The sequence below is a fragment of the Geotrypetes seraphini genome, chromosome 2 (genome assembly GCF_902459505.1).
Source record: "Geotrypetes seraphini chromosome 2, aGeoSer1.1, whole genome shotgun sequence".
Classification (NCBI taxonomy): Eukaryota; Metazoa; Chordata; class Amphibia; order Gymnophiona; family Dermophiidae; genus Geotrypetes; species Geotrypetes seraphini.
Genome location: NC_047085.1, coordinates 508,024,414 through 508,044,006, shown reverse-complemented (window position 1 = coordinate 508,044,006; position 19,593 = coordinate 508,024,414). Strand labels below are relative to the sequence as shown.

The following is a 19,593-nucleotide window of genomic DNA, read 5'->3' as shown; positions in this document are numbered from 1 at the left end:
GCAGCAGAGGGGAGAAAACACAGCCTTGTCCGGCCCCCCAAAACAATTCAGATGTATAACTACCATTAACCAAGAGACAAGCCAAAGGGCGATTATAAAGAGATTGGAACCAACCTACTTACCTAGGAGGACAAGCCAACCTTGTCAAAAGCTTTTTCCGCATCTACTGCAAGTAGCACAGCAGATTATTTGGAATCACCCACTTCGGATATAATGTAAAATTCGCTTAATATTATCTTGGGTTTGCCTGCCTAAAATAAATCCTGATTGATCACTATGTACTAAGCGAGGAAGCACAGTTTGTAGGCGATTAGCTAATAGTTTGGTAAAATGTTTGTACTCTGTCCCCAAAAGTGATATGGGTCGATAAGAAGAGTAGCGCGTGGGGTCCTTCCCAGGTTTCAAAATCAAGGAGACCCCACCAACCGCCAAGAATGTGGTAAAACGGTGCTAGCTGTTATGTCATGTACCCTTGCCAGATAGTTTCCAAAAGTCTCATAAAATTTAATTTTGCATCTATCAAGTCCAGGTGCCTTGCCCAAAGGCAAGTCCTTGATGATTAATAAAATTTCAGTGCTAGAAATAGGTTGTTCTAGACAGTGTTTGTGCCTCAGAGTCACTAATAGAGGGCAACAGGGCTTCATGAAGGAAATGTGCAATCGTATCTTCTGAGAGCAACAAGTCAGACTGCTAGTATAAGTCTTGAAAAAAATGAACAAATTCAGAATGGATGGCTGCATCATCTATTACAGTGTGTCTCAAACTGTGTTCCACAGCACAGTGGTGTGCCCTGAAGAGATTCCAGAATTAGAGAATGACACGGCGAAAAATTATGTCACTGCCTCGTCCCCGTCTCTGCCGTCCCCATCACCGCCCGTTGTCTTTCACCACCCCGGCCCCATCCCCGTCTTCAGCGTCTTCTCCTCTCCATCCCCCCACCCCCAGCACCCTTCACGCAGTCCAGCAGCTCCCTCCCACTTGCCTGCCGTGCATTTCCCTCCCTCCCTTCTTTTCCCTTACCTTTTCTTGTTAAAACGCGCGTTTTCTATAAGGATACGAGCTGTATTACAGCCGGAGCCTTGAAGTCGGCTAGAAAAGTCTCCTCCGATGCAACCCGAAACAGGAAGTTGCGTCAGAGGAGACATTTTCCAGTGTGCAAAGCGACTTGACTTCAAGGCTCCGGCTGTAATACAGCTCCTAGCCTTATAGAAAACGCGCGTTTTAACAAGAAAAGGTAAGGGAAAAGAAGGGAGGGAGGGAAATGCATGGTCGGCCGGCCGGCGGGAGAGAGTGGGCTGCCGCTCGTTCACCGCGCATTCCAGATGGTTCACCGCCCCGTGCTACCATTCACTGCCCCACTGCCTTGTCCCCGAACTTGCGGTGACCATTTTTTTTGGTCACCATTTTGGCGGGTTACCCGCAGCTAAACGCGGCTAGCCGCGGGTAACCGCTACCATGTCATTCTCTATCCAGAATTTTATTGGATTTTTAAGAGAGGAGGGAAGAGGACATTCTCTTTCTGAGAGAAGAACAGTAGAAGACATATCTTTGGGGAAGTATACATTATTTGGCTGAGCTTTGATAGGTTTGGGGAGAAAAGTTCAATTGTAGGTTCCCTTCTAAAGACAGTTTAGATGTTAAAAGAACAAACTTTACTTAGCTAGTCTCCATAGGATAACAGCCTTTTATAGTTCTACAGTTATGTAAGCTTGAACCTGCTGATAGAGAGAGTTTCTGGCAGGCAGAGCAAGGTTGGCTTAGACTCCTTACCCTCTCTCCCACCCCTAGCTCATTTCTATACTTGTGGAGGGACATAATCGAAAGGAAAGTCTAAGTCCATTTTCGTCTAAGTTGCAAGTTGTCCAAAGTGAAAAACAGCTTAGGACACATTTTCAAAAAATACGTCCAAATTTTTTTTTGTTTTGAAAATCGTCTATGTCCTGTTGATCTGATCGTCCAAGCCGCTAAATCGTCCATCTTTATACCACATTTTTGTCCAACTTTTTGTCCAAGTCAAAAACACCTAGAACAAGTCCTGTTGGATGTGGGAGGGATCTGCAAAGTGATGGACTGAACACCCAGACATGATACCTAAATAGTACCTTACAGGGCACTGCTGTGAACTTCACAAAAAGAGTGGCATGTCATCATCTCACTATCAGCTCCCTTATAAGTCATGGTGAGCCCCCCAAACCACCTCCAGAATCCCCTAGACCCACTTATCTACCACCCCAATAGCCCTTATGGCTGCAGGAGCCACTTATATGCCAGTACAAAAGGGTTTTGGGGGTGTATAGGGGAGTGCACATGTTTTAATATTAATGCAGTGATGACAGGGGCTTATGGGCATGGGTCCCTAACCCACCCCCAAGATGGCTTAAGACGCCTCTGTGCAGCATGACTAGGCTTTCCTATGCCAGGCTGCCAGGTGATGATGTTCTGGAGGCACAATTTTTAAGATGTGATTAATATTTTTATGGGGGTGGGGGGGTCGGTTTGTGTCTGCAGTGCTTATCTGGTGACTTTAGGTGGGTTTTTGTGACTTAGACCATGTTTTAAATGGTCTAAGTCAGTGGTTCCCAACCCTCTTCTGGAGGACCACCAGGCCAGTCGGGTTTTCAGGATAGTCCTAATGAATATGCATGAGAGAGATCAGCATATAATGGAGGTGCCAGGCATGCAAATCTGCTCCATGCATATTCATTAGGGCTATCCTGAAAACATAACTGGCCTGGTAGTCCTCCAGGACAGGGACGAAGTGCGAAGTTATAAAATTACCAGATGACACAAAACTTTTTAGTGGGGTTAGGACTAAAGAGGACTGTGAAGATTTACAAAGGGACCTGAACAAACTGGGAGAGTGGGTGAATAAATGGCAGATGAACTTTAATGTAGAGAAATGTAAAGTCTTGCATATAGGGAACAGAAACCCGATGTACAGCTATACGATGGGAGGGCTGGTAATGGGTGAAAGTGGCCTAGAGAAGGACTTAGGGGTACTAGTGGACAAAACAATGAAGCTGTCGGCACAGTGCGCAGTGGCCTCTAAGAAGGCAAACAGAATGCTAGGTATTATCAAGAAAGGTATTAAAACCAGAACGAAGGAAGTTATCCTGCCGTTGTATTGGGCGATGGTGCGCCCGCATCTGGAGTACCAGTTAAAGGATGCAAAAGTAAGAAAAATAGCTTGACCATACGCTGGCCTATCAAGCAACACATCATAACAAAGATTTTCGGCATTTAATACGTACATCTTTTTATGAACAATTTAGAAAACAACTGAAAACTTATTTTTTCCAAAATTTCTTACAAATAATTCAGAGCATAACTGAAAATGTTCCTCTTGCTAAAACTTCCGATCTAATATTTTTTATTGTATCTTTTTGATAAAGTTTTGTAAATTGCATAGAACTTTATGGTTATGTGGTCTAGAAATTTGGTGTTATGTTATATTAGAACGCAGCCATTAGGCATGGGACACACATGCAACAGCCGTGTCCATATCGGGCATTCAGACAACCCCCCCAAAAAAAACAACATTTCTAATGTAAAATGCATATGAGGCTTGAACCAGTGGGTTATTCTCCTTTAGTCGTGAGTTGTGTAGAAAGCATCTATATTTTTTTCTCTCAGCTCTGCCTCCTTCATCGCTGAGCTGTGTAGTAACTATTCAGTTTTTCCTTCTACCCACAAGTTGGAAGGTGTCTTTCTGATCTGATCTGGACCTACCTAGCTGGCCTGCTCTAACACTTTATTTGTCTGAGAGATTGTTCCCCTGGGAGCAAGGCTCACTCCTGGTTGGTACCAGAGCTTGAGCGCAGGCTGTGTGACCCTGTGTCAGTCCTGTGAGCTTTAGCGGGTGTTGTCTGCATTCTCCCCTCCCTCCCAAAAGAAGCATGTGGTGCTGTGGGGACCCAGATGATGACAAGTTTCTCACTCAAGATGCACCTCCCATATCAGGGGATGCGAGCCATCGGTCTGGCGCTCTAGATCCTGGGGATGATCCCACGGTGTTGCGTTTCTTTCACAATTTTTCAGGATCTCATGGCCAAGTCCTTGCGTGAGCTGATCTTAAGACTCTCAGCCAGCTCCTTCTACTTCCTCCTCCTTTATGAGCGAAGCCAAGGTTCAGGTTGCTGAGTTGTCTATAACTCGGGATCAAATCAATTGTGGCTCACTGGTTGAGCTGCTGCTTCTGCACCCAGAGGTTGTGAGATCAAATTCCCAGTGCTGGTCCTTGTGACCCTGAGCAAGTCACTTAATCCTCCGCTTTGAAACCCCAAAGCAACAAAAAGGCAGCATAGAAGATTCCCTTTATATTGAGAGAGCTGCTAACCACAGGCAGTAGGACCCTAATAATAATCATTTATTTCTTATATACCGTTGCCGTGCACAGGAGTTTGTTTGGAATTTTAAGAAGGGTTTGGTTTTCTGCTAATGGAGTGATTGATCATTAACAGCAGGGCTCTGAGGCTTTTTTCCTTCCAAACTTTCTTGATCTCTTTTGAATACTGGGCCCCTGATCTCTCCGAAAGGGCTCCAGCCCCAGGGCATTTTCCCGAATTGGAGCCTCTTTTCCTGGCAGCGCTCGAGGAAGTGAGAGAAGGGCAGAAACTGAGACGAAAGGAACGGAACGAGCGAACGACGTCACACAGGGAAGGCGTTTCTGATTGGCCAGAATGGTCCCTGGGGCGGGGTTTGAGCTTCGTCCTCCCCCCCCCAGCCCCACCTCTTCCCTCCCGAGGAGCAGCTTTGCGATTGGCCGGTTCAGCTTCTGTCTGGTGTTGCCAAGGGGGGGATCTCCAATCCGGACAAGCTGGAGGAGGCGACTCTGTAGCTGCGGGGTGGAGCCCAGGAAAATAGGCCGTGGCCGTCGGCGGAGCTCCGCCTCTTTGTGATGTCACCAGCAGCCAACGGCCATCGTCGTCCATGTTCTGTCCCTCCCCCCCACAGCTAGAGGAAGAGCCTGGCAAAATGGCTGCGGGAGCTTCTGGTCAGGTAAGAGGTTCCCCTCCCCCACCAGACATTCCACAAGCAGCCCCTCCCCCACCCCTGCAGCACACTGGGGAAGAGAAGAGGCGCTGGCTGACCGCCTAAGGGACGTCTCTCCTCTCTGGCCCTCTTCCCTGCTGGCACCTCCCACTAGCATGGCAGGGCCCATCTGAAGGGCCTTCTTGCATGCTCGGCCCTCGATGTGATGACATCACACATGTGCGTGACATCATCACGGTGACCACTACCTTCAGTGAGCCGCAGCTCAAGAAAGTTTGCGGGACACTGTTCTGAGACATACATATTTCCTGTACAATCCTCCTCTATTCCTAGACAAGCGGGTCCTGAACCTAACCTTGCCAGACAGGTTTTAGGGAGACATAAGTATTCAGCACCTCCGCTCTTATATCAGCACTTGGATTCTACACTATTCTATGGACCCCAAATCGCCAACCTCTGGAAAAAAATCTTTCTACTCTTTAAAGCAGGGATCTCAAAGTCCCTCCTTGAGGGCCGCAATCCAGTCGGGCTTTCAGGATTTCCCCAATGAATATGCATTGAAAGCAGTGCATGCACATAGATCTCATGCATATTCATTGGGGAAATCCTGAAAACCCGACTGGATTGCGGCCCTCAAGGAGGGACTTTGAGACCCCTGGTAAAGCAACTGAGACTTATCAAACCTTACTTCTACAATAATAATTTGGTAATTCTGGTCCAAATGCTGGTCCTAACTCATCTAGACTACTGTAACACCCCTCTACGCAGGCATAACCTCTTCTCAACTAAATAAGCTGCAAATGATTCAGATCGCAATCTGCATACTTTGGGGGAAATGGGAGATATGATAGAGATGTTCTAATAGCTACGTGAGCGCATGAGTCAAGTCTCTCAGTTGAAAGGAAGCTCTGGAATGAAAGGGCATAGGATGAAGTTAAGAGATGATAGGTTCAGGAGTAATCTAAGGAAATACGTTTTTACAGAAAGGATGGTAGATGCATAGAACAGTCTTCCGGAAGTGTATCTAGATTTTGGATAAAGATAAGCTGGTTGATATAGTGTATCTAGATTTTCAGAAAGCTTTTAATAAAGTTCCTCACGAGAGGCTCCTAAGAAAATTAAAGTGTCATGGGATAGATGGCAAAGTTCAGTTGTGGATTAGGAATTGGTTATCAGATAGAAAACAGAGGGTAGGGTTAAATAGTAATTTTTCTCAATGGAGGAGAGTAAACAGTGGAGTGCCACAGGGTCTGTACTAGGACCGGTGCTATTTAACTTATTTATAAATGATCTGGAAATTGGAACGACGAGTAAAGTGATTAAATTTGCAGATGACACTAAACTGTTCAAAGTTGTTAAAATACATGCGGATTGTGAAAAATTTCAGACGGACCTTAGGAAATTGGAAGACTGGGTGTCCAAATGGCAGATGAAATTTAATGTGCATAAATGCAAAGTGATGCACATTGGGAAGAATAACCTGAATCACAGTTAGCACCCAAGAAAAGGATCTGGGTATCATCGTAGACAATACGATGAAACCTTCCGCCCAATGTGCAGCAGCAGCCAAAAAAAGCTAACAGGATGCTTGACATTATTAAAAAAGGGATGGTTAACAAGATTAAGAATGTTATAAATTCCCCTGTATCGCTCCATGGTGTGACCTCATCTGGAGTATTGCATTCAATTCTGGTCTCCTTATCTCAAGAAAGATATAGTGGCGCTAGAAAAGGTTCAAAGAAGAGTGACCAAGATGATAAAGAGGATGGAACTCCTCTCATATAAGGAAAGACTAAAACGGTTAGGGCTCCAGCTTGGAAAAAGAAATGGCTGAGGGGAGATATGATTGAAGTCTACAAAATCCTGAGTGGAGTAGAGTGGGTACAAGTGGATCGATTTTTCACTCTCAAAAATTACAAAGACTAGGGGACACTCGAAGTTACATGGAAATACTTTTTTCACTCAGAGAATAGTTAAGCTCTAGAATGCATTGCCAGAGGTTGTGGTAAGAGCGGATAACGTAACTGGTTTTAAGAAAGGTTTGGACAAGTTCCTGGAGGAAAAGTCCGTAGTCTGTTATTGAGAAAGACATGGGGGAAGCCACTGCTTGCCCTGGATTGGTAGCATGGAATATTTCTACTCCTTGGGTTTGGCCAGGTACTAGTGACCTAGATTGGCCACCATGAGATTGGGCTACTGGGCTTGAAGGACCAATGGTCTGATCCAGTAAGGTTATTCTTATGTTCTTATGAAGAGGTGGTGGAGACAGAGACTGTGTCTGAATTCATGAAAGTCTGGGATTGGCCCGTGGGATCTCTTAGAGAGAGGAAGAGATAATGGTTACTGCGGATGGGCAGACTGGATGGGCTATTTGGCCTTTATCTGCCATCATGTTTGGTTTAAAAAAATACGGCCACATCTCTGCATACTACTGCAAGTTTCGTTGGCTACCTGTAAATGTGCGAATCCTGTTTAGGTTTTCCTGCATTGTGCACCATGCTCTAAATCAGGGCTGCCCATGTCTGCCTCAAGATCTACTGGCAGGCCAGGTTTTCTGGATGGCCACAATGAACATGCATGAGAGAGATTTGCATACCAAGAAGGCAGTGAAGGGAAATTTCTCTCATGCATATTCATTGCAGATATCCAGAAAACCTGGCCTGCCAGTAGATCTCGAGGACCGGACTTGGGCAGCCCTGCTCTAAATGCTAACTCGCCAGAAGAGAGAATTCACATGTTATTCTCCTCAACAAGGATTAACAATACCCTTCAACTGATCATCCCCTCTTCTAAGGGAATGTAATATAAATGAATATTGAACACCCTCTTCACGTTTGGTACCAGAACCTGGAATGACTTTTCAGCGCTCTTAAGAACAGACCTCCATTGCTTCCCATTCAGAAAATGACTACAAACTTGCCTATCTGTTCAATAACTCTGCTTCTTTGGATTTTTCTCTTCTGTTGTGTTTTTTATTGAATTACTGTATTATTCCTCCCTCATCCTTCCTTTATCTATGCCTGATATGTATGATGATAATTGTTTGTTTATTCCTTTTCATAGGTACTACAGTTAGATTGTGAGTCCATTGGGACAGAGAATGAAATTCTTAAAAGGACCTGATTATTTGGCCATTGTAGAAGCCAAATTTTATTTGTTTTTGTGAACCGCTTCGAAGCCAGGGTGATGATTTAGCGGTATATAAACACTGAATTAAATTAAATAATGCCTGCCGGTGATGCAGAAGGCGCTGAGGGCGTTTCTTGTTTGTGTTTCTGATGCAGGTGGCGTTTGAGGACATCGCTGTCTCTTTCTCCCAGGAGGAGTGGGAATATTTAGATGAAGGGCAGAAGGAGCTTTACAGGGAGGTGATGAAGGAGAATTATGAGACTCTGATCTCCCTAGGTAAGGATTGCTTTATCTGCATCTAAAATATTCAAATAATATGAGACATTTTTCTGCACTTCCTTTGCTCTAGAAACTACAGTGTGGAAGCCCATAAGACTGTCTTGTGTTTCCTACAAGATTTCTCCCTTTGAAATCAGAGACAGATTATATTCTGTTTTTTTAAGGAGAGCTAAACCCAGGTTCAGAGTAGAGGTCTGCATGGGAACGGGGATTGTGGGAATTCCACGAGTCTCGTGGGAATCCCCCCTAACCCACGGGACTCTCACAAGGACCTCCTCTGGTCCACAGGACTCCCACGGGGACCCCCCTCTAGCCAACGGGACTCCCCCGGGGATGGAAGGCTTTGGAAACAGGGTTTGTCCATATAATATAATGGACATGTCAGCCTTAGTAAAAGAGGGGGTTTATAAGTTAATTACCTGAACAGAAAACCGCGATCGGGCACCAGCACACAGCACCAACACACAGGACGTGCCGGTGCCGAAAGAGCCTGCCACTGATCTCTGCTGGGCCTTGAGCATCTTCACATGCTCAAGGCCTTCTGGCTCTCGCTCTCTCCAAGATTCTAATGAGATTCTCGGTTTCTCCGAGAATCTCATTAGAATTTCGGAGAGAGTGGGAGCCAGAAGGCCTTGAGCATGCGCACAGGTAACTAAATACACCTCCCTTCCCAGTGAGGATGGTATAGTGCTCATGGACATGCAGGATCACTATGTGGATGTGGTTCTCAGGAGATTTTTTGAGGCAGCAGCTTTGGGAGTCAAAGCTGCCTCAGCGGCATCCTTTGTCATACACACTTGCTTGTCCAGGCTGCATACTCTAAAGAATGAGGCTGTGGAGCTGCTTCCTCAGCTTCTTTTGGCTGGAGTAGATTATTTTAGTGAACTGTAGAAGAAATTCCTGCTTACCATTGTATTCCCAGGGGGTCAATCCACCAGGTGTGAGCAATGTTTCTTCCCAGGCAATGAGCCAGAGGCGGGCCTCAGTACAGCTTGGAAGCTGTAAAAATTTAGCATCGTGGAAATCTCTGGTCCTGCAATATGATGATAGACATAGTTCTTAGCTGACAATCAGTCTTAAGTAAATGAGAGAGCGTTCACAGGTCTCTATGACAAGCTTTTGCTCTTCCAAAAGCATGGCACGAGGGAACTCTTCTCTGTAATCTTTTATTTAGGGCAGCACATGCAGTCACAATTCAGGTCCAGTCCTCCAGCAGCAAACTTGTCTGTTACCCCTCCAAAACCAACTACCTTCTTTCTTTCTTTCTTTGTCTTACTTAGGAGAAGGGGAACACCTTTTTCTTTAGCACTCTCCAGACCAGTAGAGGTTAACTTTACGAATGGGTATATATCTAATCATGACCAGCAGGTGGAGACTGAAAACAAAACTTTGGGACAGTATATACTATCCTCCCTTCTCTATTTCCCTCAGTCTTCTTTCAGTCTCCAGCAGGTGTTGAGTGATCTGTACCCATCTCTCTTGGTAGGGCTGTTGGAATTTGTTTAGGGGTTTATTGTCCCTGTTTTTGGCCGGACGGAGCTTGGTCGGGCCCTGTTGCTGCCCGGGGGCGTTTGCGGGAATTTCGCAAGTATCGCCCGGGGCGTGGGGCTGCTTCTTTCCCGGCTCAGGGTTTTTCCCGGGGTCGGTTCTTCCAGCGCATGCAGCCCTTTCGGGGGGCCCGTCGGGGGGCAGGGAATCCCTCCGCCGGTTCCCCCGCTTCCCGTCCTGCGCAATGACTCCTTGCCGGCGCCCCCTTTGGTTCCGGTGGGGGCCCGGCTGCGCAAATTTTTCCCCAAATGGGCCGAGATCGCGTCCGATCAGTGGGTCCTTGAGGTGGTGCGGGACGGTTACGCTCTGGAGTTTACCCGCTCTCTGCCGGACCTTTTCCTCGCTTCTCCATGTCAGACTCCATGAAAGACGCAGGCTTTTCGTCAGACCCTTCAGCGTTTGCTAGATCTCGAGGCAGTGGTGCCGGTGTCCCCTACGGAGTGGGGCACCGGCAGGTACTCCATTTACTTTGTGGTGGCCATAAAGGAGGGGACCTTTCGGCCCATCCTGGATTTGAAAGGGGTCAACAGAGCTCTCAAGATTCCGTCTTTCCGCATGGAAACGCTGCGGTCGGTCATTCTGGCGGTTCAGCCGGGGGAGTTTCTTACGTCTCTCGATCTGACGGAGGCCTACTTGCAGGTTCCAATTCGGGCCTCTCATCAGCACTTCCTTCGCTTTGCGATCTTGGGGCGGCACTTTCAGTTCTGTGCGCTTCCCTTTGGTCTGGCCACGGCTCCTCGGACGTTCACCACGGTAATGGTGGTCGTCGCGGCAGCCTTGCGGTCGGTGGGCATCCTGGTTCACCCCTACCTGGACGACTGGTTGATTCGGGCAAAGTCGTTGCAGGAGAGCTCCCGGGTTACGGCTCGGTTGGTGGAGTTTCTCCGGTCGCTGGGCTGGGTGGTCAACCTTTCCAAGAGTCGGTTGGTCCCGGCTCAGCGTCTGGAGTGCCTTGGGGTTATGTTCGACATCTCCTTGGGGAAGGTCTTCCTTCCAGAGGCCCGGGTGAGCAAATTGCAATCTCAGATTCGCCTGCTTTTGGCGTCCCGGGGTCCTCGGGCGCGAGATTTCCTCCAAGTCCTGGGGTCAATGGCGGCGTCCCTGGACGTGGTGAGGTGGGCGCGGGCCCACATGCGTCCTCTTCAGTATGCTCTGCTCCGGAGGTGGTCTCCCCGGAGGCAAGATTTGGATGTTCCGGTTCCCCTGCGAGGCTTGGCGCGCTGCAGTCTGCGCTGGTGGATCCGGACCCCTCACCTGGTTCAGGGGGTGGGTCTGGATCTCCCGCAGTGGACGGTGCTCCTTACGGATGCGAGTCTCCTCGGTTGGGGGGCTCAGTTTATGGGCCACTCAGCTCGGGGCACCTGGTCCGCGGAGGAGGCCTCCTGGTCGATCAACGAGTTGGAGACCAGAGCGGTCAGGCTGGCGCTGTTAGCTTTCCACTCCCTTTTGCTGGGCAAGTCGGTCAGAGTCCTGTCGGACAATGCCACGGCGGTGGCTTATGTCAATCGTCAGGGGGGCACCAAGAGCACTCCTGTGGCGCAGGAGGCGGCTCGGCTCATGGTTTGGGCGGAGTCCCATCTTCTGGACCTCTCGGCTTCTCATATAGCCGGGGTAGAAAATGTTCAGGCAGACTTCCTCAGTCGTCACTTCCTGGATCCAGGAGAGTGGTTTCTCGGCGCCGGAGCGTTTCGGTTGATAGTGCAAGATTGGGGGCAGCCCCTGATGGACCTGATGGCCACGAGTGGCAACGCCAAAGTGCCCCGCTTCTTCAGTCGTCGCAGGGAAGGGCTGGCCGAGGGTCTGGATGCTCTGGTCCAGCCGTGGCCAACGGAGGGGCTGTTGTCTGTGTTCCCTCCTTGGCCGCTGGTGGGCAGAGTGCTTCTTCGCATTGTTCACCATCCGGGTTTGGTGGTGCTGGTGGCTCCGGATTGGCCTCGACGTCCGTGGTATGCGGATCTGGTGAGGCACCTGGTGGCGGTTCCTCTTCCTCTGCCTCTCTCGGACGACCTTCTGATGCAGGGTCCCATTCCCTTGTTCGACCCGTCTCTCTTCTGTCTTACGGCGTGGCTCTTGAAAGGGGTCGCCTTAGCAAGAAGGGATATTCAGACAAGGTGATCGCTACACTGTTGGGGTCCCGGAGGCTTTCTACCTCTCGGGCTTATGTGCGGGTTTGGCGTCTCTTTGAGGAATGGTGTCGGGCGCGGGGAGTGACCTCTTTTCGCGCTTCTCTGCCTAACATTCTAGAGTTCTTGCAGGATGGCCTGGATAGAAGCCTGGCTTGGTCTTCTCTCCGGGTTCATCTTGCGGCCCTGTCGACCTTTCGAGGGTTGGTGTCAGGTCAGCGTTTATCGGCTCTTCCTGATGTGATTCGGTTTCTGCGGGCGGCCAAGTTGCTTAGGCCTCCCCTATGGCCCTCGGTTCCCTCTTGGGATCTTAATCTGGTTCTCTCTGTTTTGGTGCGCCCGCCTTTCGAGCCCTTGGACGACTGTTCTTTGAAGGACCTTACTTTGAAGGCGGTCTTTTTGGTGGCCATTACTTCTGCTAGGCGTATTTCTGAGCTGCAGGCTTTCTCTTGTAGGGCTCCCTTCTTGGAGTTGTCTAGGGAGCGGGTCGTCTTGCGGCCTGTTCCTTCCTTTCTGCCGAAGGTTGTTTCTCCTTTTCATGTCAATCAATCGGTGGTTCTCCCGGTCTTGGGTGGTCGGGAGGGCTCTTCTGAGCAACGGCAGCTGCGCAAGTTGGATGTCGGTCGGGTCCTTCGCTCTGATGTGCAGCGGACCCAGGAATTCCGGAAGTCCGATCATCTCTTTGTCCTCCTGGCTGGTCCTCGTCGGGGAGCTGGCGCTTCTAAGGCTACTATTGCGCGCTGGATCAAGGAGACGATTGCTTCCGCTTATCTTCTGAAACAGCAGCCTGTTCCGGAGTTTCTCAAGGCTCATTCCACTCGGGGTCAGGCGGCTTCTTGGGCTGAGTCGTCGCTCGTGCCTCCGGTGGATATTTGTAAGGCTGCGGTTTGGTCCTCCTTGTATTCTTTTGTTAGACATTATCGGGTAGATGTTCAGGCGCGTCGGGACGCGGTGTTCGGTGAGCGTGTTCTGGTATCGGCCCTTCGGGGGTCCCGCCCGTGAGAGGGACTGCTTTGGTACGTCCCATTCGTAAAGTTAACCTCTACTGGTCTGGAGAGTGCTAAAGAAGGAGAAATTAGGTTCTTACCTGCTAATTTACTTTCTTTTAGCTTCTCCAGACCAGTAGAGGTCCCCACCCTGTCTGTTGTTGTTGTTGTTGTTGGGGCTGTTTTCGCGGGCAGTTTTTGTTTTTTGCTGCGGGTTCTAGTATTTTTCTAGGGCCGGGGAGAATTAAAGAACAGCGGCTGTGGCTCGGCTGGCTTAGCTGGCGAGCTGTGGGGACATTTTCCTTCGGGTATTTCTCCTCTGCATTTTCCAACAGCATTTGGGTATGTTATTTGTTACTCCTGTTCGGAGTATTGTTTTCTTCCTGTTTTCCAGTTCTTGGTTCTGCTTGGCTATTCGGCAGACTGAGGGAAATAGAGAAGGGAGGATAGTATATACTGTCCCAAAGTTTTGTTTTCAGTCTCCACCTGCTGGTCATGATTAGATATATACCCATTCGTAAAGTTAACCTCTACTGGTCTGGAGAAGCTAAAAGAAAGTAAATTAGCAGGTAAGAACCTAATTTCTCCTTTTTTTTCTTCTCTTCGCGGGCATCTCCAAGGACCAATCGCCCAACTTGCATCCTACAGTCACATAGCAGAGCCATGAAACCATCTGATCAGTGTCAAATGGTATCACAAATCATTGTAGAGATAAAGAGCCAGGAGCTAGTTCTGCAGATGTAGTCCATCTCTCCTTCACACATCCCTCCAGGAAACGAGGGGCCCAGGGCTGGCAAAGATGACCTTGGCTGACACACATGCAGCTTGTAAAATTCCAAGATGTGTAAGCAGGAGACACTTTGCTATCTTAGGGTCCTTGACTTGTGTTCCAATGTTAATGCCTCTGATGATGGAGTCCCCTAAAAGCAATACTTTATTAGATTGAGTTTTGTTATTCTTCCTTTCTGGGTACTTTTCTGTATGAGTTACCTTCATTGGTTCCAGTTCCATTTCAGTTCTTTCTTGAGCACTGCAGTGCTCTAATGGAGCAAAAGAATTCTGTAGGTGCAACTGTGAGGGTGGATGTTTCTGTGTCACATGTCACAATCTGCCTTACCTTACTGTATGATCCATTTATTCCTTTATTGCATTACTCTTTGAGGCAGTGGTGGTAAATTGGTATGATTCTATGGAGTGATGGAAGTTATTTATTTATTTGATTCGATTTCAGAACAGGTTAGAAGCCAACATTCACAAAAGTTACATTGGACAGTATAATGCAATACAATACATACATAACAATATTATACAATCTAATATAATAAAACCCTAAGCGCACATGCGAACTGTTACCTGCATGGTTCCGTTTTCCGTGAGCTGTAGGGCCCCGCCAGCAAGAGTTCGTATGCGCGCTTCTACTCCCTCCCTCACTTTAAGTTCGCCGCCGCCATCGTTGCCCCCTCCCCCCCCCCGTGCACCCTTTCCCGGCGCACAAAAACCCCCATTGACCCTCCCAATGCGAGACGCACAAACCTCCTGGCTCCAGCAGCGGCCGCATCATACTAAAGATGCTGCTTCGCGGCCTTCCCATGCTCTGATTTCCACTGCCGGCGTCTCTGATGACGTCATCAGAGACGCGGCAGAAGAAATCAGAGCATGGGAAAGCCGCGAAGCAGTGGCTTTAGTGTGATGCAGCTGCTGCTGGAGCCGGGAGGTTTGACGGTCGTCTCGTAGTGGGAGGGTCAGTGGGGTCAGCTACACGGCGGCGATAGTGGCGGGGGGGTGAAGAGAGTTCTACTGCACAGGGGGATGGCTGGCAGGCAGGTTGGCTTCGGAGGGTGCGGGAGGGACAAAGTATGGAAGGCAGTGAGGGGGAGCAGGGAAGAGGTGCTGCTGGACTGGAGGAGCAGGGAACAGGGACCAGGGGAACAGGGAAGAGGTGTTGCTGGAGGGGGAGGGGAGAGTTCTACTGCACAGGGGGATGGCAGGCAGGCAGGCAAGCTGGCTTCGGAGGGTGGGGGAGGGAGTTTCAGCACATGCCAGCCTCCCTTTTCCTCCGAAACAGGAAGTTACGTCATGAGGGGAAGGAGGAGAAGGGAAGCCGCTGCACGCAGTGTTAGAGCCCAATGGCCTGGGTTCAGTTCGTTTACAGATGGCGGGCAAGATGGCAGCAAGGGAATGGAAGGGAGGGAAGCTGACCTGACCTCACCTCACCAGGCAGTCGGGGGCCTCTGCAACTGTGAGGCCCAGGGCAGCTGCCCTGTTCCCCCATAATGCTGACCCTGGGCCCTCCTGATGTTTTCAGGCCCAAGATATGTGCCTACTAGGCCTACCCTTTAACCTGTGCTGCTTAGGCCCCCTCTCTGGCACATACCAGGATGCACAGGGGAGGGGAAGGCCTGCCATTTTGAAAAGGTGGGCCTGCTGGCTGGAGGGAATAGGTATCCCTCCAGGCCAGCCTTTGTGAATAATATAGGAGGGGTGGGGGGATCGTCATGGGCATAATGGCGATGGGAGGGAGTAAGCATCCCTCTTTCTGCCGGGGGGTATATGTGTTGTTGGGGTTGCTTTACGGCGGTTGCTGGAGGGAATGGGCATCCTGTAAGGGGGTGATTGCTTGACCGTGGAGGCAGGAGGGAGTGGGCATCCCTCCCGCTGCTGAGGGGGGAGGGTGTCAGGTGGGCTGCTTGGCGGTGGCAAGAGGGAATGGGCATTCCTCTTGCTGCCGGGGGGGGTACCATGTGGGTTTCTTGACAACTGTGGCGAGAGGATATGAGCATCCCTTCCGCTGCCGGGGGGAGGGGTATCAACGGGGTTGCGTTACGGTGGCAGCAGGAGAGAGTGGGCATTCCTCTTGCTGATCTTTGATTTGGGGTTTGTTTTTTAATTCTGCACATGTGTCGATCACTATTACACTTCTCCCTCTGTATTCACGGTTTCAGCAATCGCAGTTTCGATTATTCACGGTTTTTAGCTTGCTAGCTCCTCCACTCCAATTACGTCAGTTTGCATAGAGAAAATCACTGATTCCCAGCATTTTCTTCACTGTGTTTTTGCCTCTCCTTCCAGAACAGGCCACGTCTCTCACCATGTTATTTGCGGTTTCACCATATTCATGATGTTTTTTAATAGAAAACAGCGAATAACATATGAAAAAGTTATTTGTGTTTTTTCTTTTTTTGCGGTTCTGTTAATCTCCTTTCACAGCGAATATGGATGGAGAAATGTACCAGCGATTTTAGCACATGCAAATTTAGCAATCCTCTGTGACTCTCCACGAACCTCATTTGCATGTGCGTTTTTTTAAGAATGACTCGCCTTTTTGAAATCGTTACAATAGTGGCCCATCTGATTTTACCACAAACATTAGAGAATCTTCCCCTTATTGTATTTCTGTTTATATTTGGTCATTTTACTATTGTTAAAATGTTAACAAAATTGTAAGTTTTTATGTCAAGTTGTATCTGCTGAACACTGCCTTGGGTAGCCAATCCCTTGGAAACTCCTGCTGCATATTTTTCTTTGAATAAAAGGGAAGTGTAACTCAGTTTTCATGTTTCTTCCTGGAAACAGGCTATGTAAAGATAAGTCCTGATCTATTATCATGGATTAAACAAGAGGGAGAACCAAATATCCAGGATCCCCAGGAGTCAGAGGAGAGAGAAAGACATTCATACACAGGTGAGTAACAAATACTGTACAGAATGCCATGGGGTATTACTACTGAGTAATAATTACTATACAGCTGAGTATTAACTCGCTCCTGGTCTCAAAATTTAAACGGCATATCGTAACTCAGGGCACCTGAATCTGTCAGCCAATAGAAACATAGAAAATGACTGCAGAAAAGGGCCACGGCCTATCAAGTCTGCCCACTCTAATGACCCACCCTCCTAACTTCTTCCCCTAAGAGATCCCACATGCCTATCCCATTTTTTCTTAAAATCTGGCACGCTGCTGGCCTCAATTACCTGCAGTGGAAGTTCATTCCAATGATCAACCACCCTTTCGGTGAAGAAATACTTCCTGGTGTCGCCATGAAATTTACCGCCCCTGATTTTCAGTGGATGCCCTCTTGTGGTTGTGGGTCCTTTAAGAAAAAAGATATCATCTTCCACCTTGATACGGCTGTGATATATTTGAACGTCTCAATCATGTCTCCCCTCTCTCTACGTTCCTCGAATGAGTATAGCTGCAATTTACTCAGCCTTTCCTCATACGGGAGATCCATGCAGGGAGAGCCATGCAGATACCATTCTGAGACTCTATATAGTTTTCTTGGTTTAACTAAAGCATAGGTGTTGTCCCCCATAGCATACGTGTCGTATTTAAAAAGTCCCAATTTTCTGTAACACATGTCTGTCTACTGATCCTGTAGCATTTAAATTCACTATAGCATGTGTGTTATCAAAAACCATCTCAATGTTCCGTAGCTCGTTATTGATCCTGTAGCTTGTTTGTTATCCTGAAAACTACTGTGTGCGTATCCTTGTAACCTGTTCTGGGCCACTGGGGAGGACGGGCTATTCAACTAACTAGCTGGGATGTAACACAAGTATAGAAAGCAAATCAAGTAATGAGTATAGAAACCAAACCAGGTCGTAAATGTGCCTGCCTAACCTTCAAGATCCTCCACGGTATCCTTCCTCCTTTTATCCCTCTATCCTGGAATTCCTCAAATCCAACCTCCACTAGATCCACTCAAAAATTAAAACTATCCTACCCCTCCTTAAAAGGCATCTCCCTTGTTGGTAAACTTGGCTCTTCCCTCCCTTTCAGAATCACTCAGCTCTGGAACAGTCTCCCTTCCCCTCTCCGCAATTTGAGCCCCCTTCTATCATTCCGTAAGCATCTGAAGACTTGGCTCTTCTCCAGAACGTAACCCCGTCCCGCTCCTGGCACTCTCACACCAACCTCTCTTCTCTCATACTTATATAATTCCACTGGAGTTCCGTTCCTTCCCTAACCATGTAAACCGTGTCGAGCTCCATCTGCGGAGAAGATGCGGTATATAAACCCAAGATTTAGATTAGATTAGATTAGTTAGGACTTCGATAGGAAGACAGGATTTAAATGAGAAACCAAGGTGGCAAGGGAGCCTCTTCTGGTGATACAGACAGGTCGTGACCAGTCTGGGCCGCCGCGGGAGCGGACTGCCGGGCAGGATGGACCTATGGTCTGACCCGGCGGAGGCACTGCTTATGTTCTTATGTTCTTATCTAAATCAACTACCTCTGGTAGGTTTATTAAACCAGGAAACTGGTAAAAACCCACCTTTTAAAATGGATTCATTTCAAATTACAAAAATGGAATACAACACAAGTGGCAACAAACCCATAATACATAGAAACATAGAAATAGACGGCAGATAAGGGCCACGGCCCATCTAGTCTGCCAACCCCAATGACCCTCCCCTACCTTTCTCTGTGAATAGATCCCACGTGTCTATCCCATTTGGCCTTAAAATCAGGCACGCTGCTGGTCTCAATAATCTGAAGTGGAAGACTATTCCAGCGATCAACCACCCTTTCAGTAAAAAAAAATTTCCTGGTGTCCCCGTGCAGTTTCCCGCCCCTGATTTTCCACGGATGCCCCCTTGTTGTCGCGGGACCCTTGAAAAAGAAGATATCTTCTTCCACCTCGATGCAGCCCGTGAGATACTTGAATGTCTCGATCATGTCACCCCTCTCTCTGCGTTCCTCGAGTGAGTACAGCTGCAACTTATCCAGCCGTTCCTCGTACGGGAGATCCTTGAGTCCCGAGACCATCCGGGTGGCCATTCTCTGGACCGACTCCAGTCTCAGCACATCCTTACGGTAATGCGGCCTCCAGAATTGCACACAGGTAGGGCATCACCATGGATCTATACAATGGCATAATGACTTCAGGCTTACAGCTGACGAAACTCCTGCGTATGCAACCTATGATTTGCCTTGCCTTGGATGAACAGTACAAAAGTATTCCATCACAGAAAAAAACAAAAACTACTCAATATCAATGTATACAAAACAACCCCTTACAACACAACCCTCACAACCCACCTTTTTACCCAATTATTGCCCGTAAAGACATTCTCCAACCCTAAACCAGTTGTCTAAATCTACTTCCGTAAGAGTTGTGCACATGTCGTTGAAGGTACCTTACCATTCGAATTGTGGCTGTCATTAAGTCCCAATGCCTATTTTTGTTTTTAGGCTATGCTTGGACGTGGCTCTCTACTTCATGTGCTCACATCATTAGAGTGCCTTAACAATTGTCTTACTACTGTACTTAGGTCCCAAATGTGTATTTGATCTCTCATGCTGTGTATAAAAATTGTCTCACTGCTGTATGAAGTAGAGAATGACATGGTGGCTGTTACCTGCGGGTAGCCACAGGTAACCCACCAAAATGGGAACAGAAAAAAAAGTGGTCACCACAGGTATGGAGACAAGGCCATTCACCACCCGTGGAGCGGTGCATGAGCATTTCAATAAGTTGCGCGCGGCTGCTTGAAAGTTGAAACTTCTCCTCTGACGCAACAGGAAATAGGAAGT

General features: G+C 48.3%; 1 protein-coding gene across 1 annotated transcript; it reads left to right on the top strand.

Moving 5' to 3' along the window:
- Positions 1-4,877: 4,877 nt before the first annotated feature.
- Positions 4,878-16,753, top strand: LOC117354598 (putative protein ZNF720). Its single transcript, XM_033932384.1, has 3 exons — positions 4,878-4,998; positions 8,277-8,397; positions 16,631-16,753. The coding sequence occupies exons 1-3, from the start codon at positions 4,930-4,932 to the stop codon at positions 16,744-16,746; spliced, it is 306 nt and encodes a 101-aa protein (XP_033788275.1). The 5' UTR covers positions 4,878-4,929; the 3' UTR covers positions 16,747-16,753.
- Positions 16,754-19,593: the final 2,840 nt, after the last annotated feature.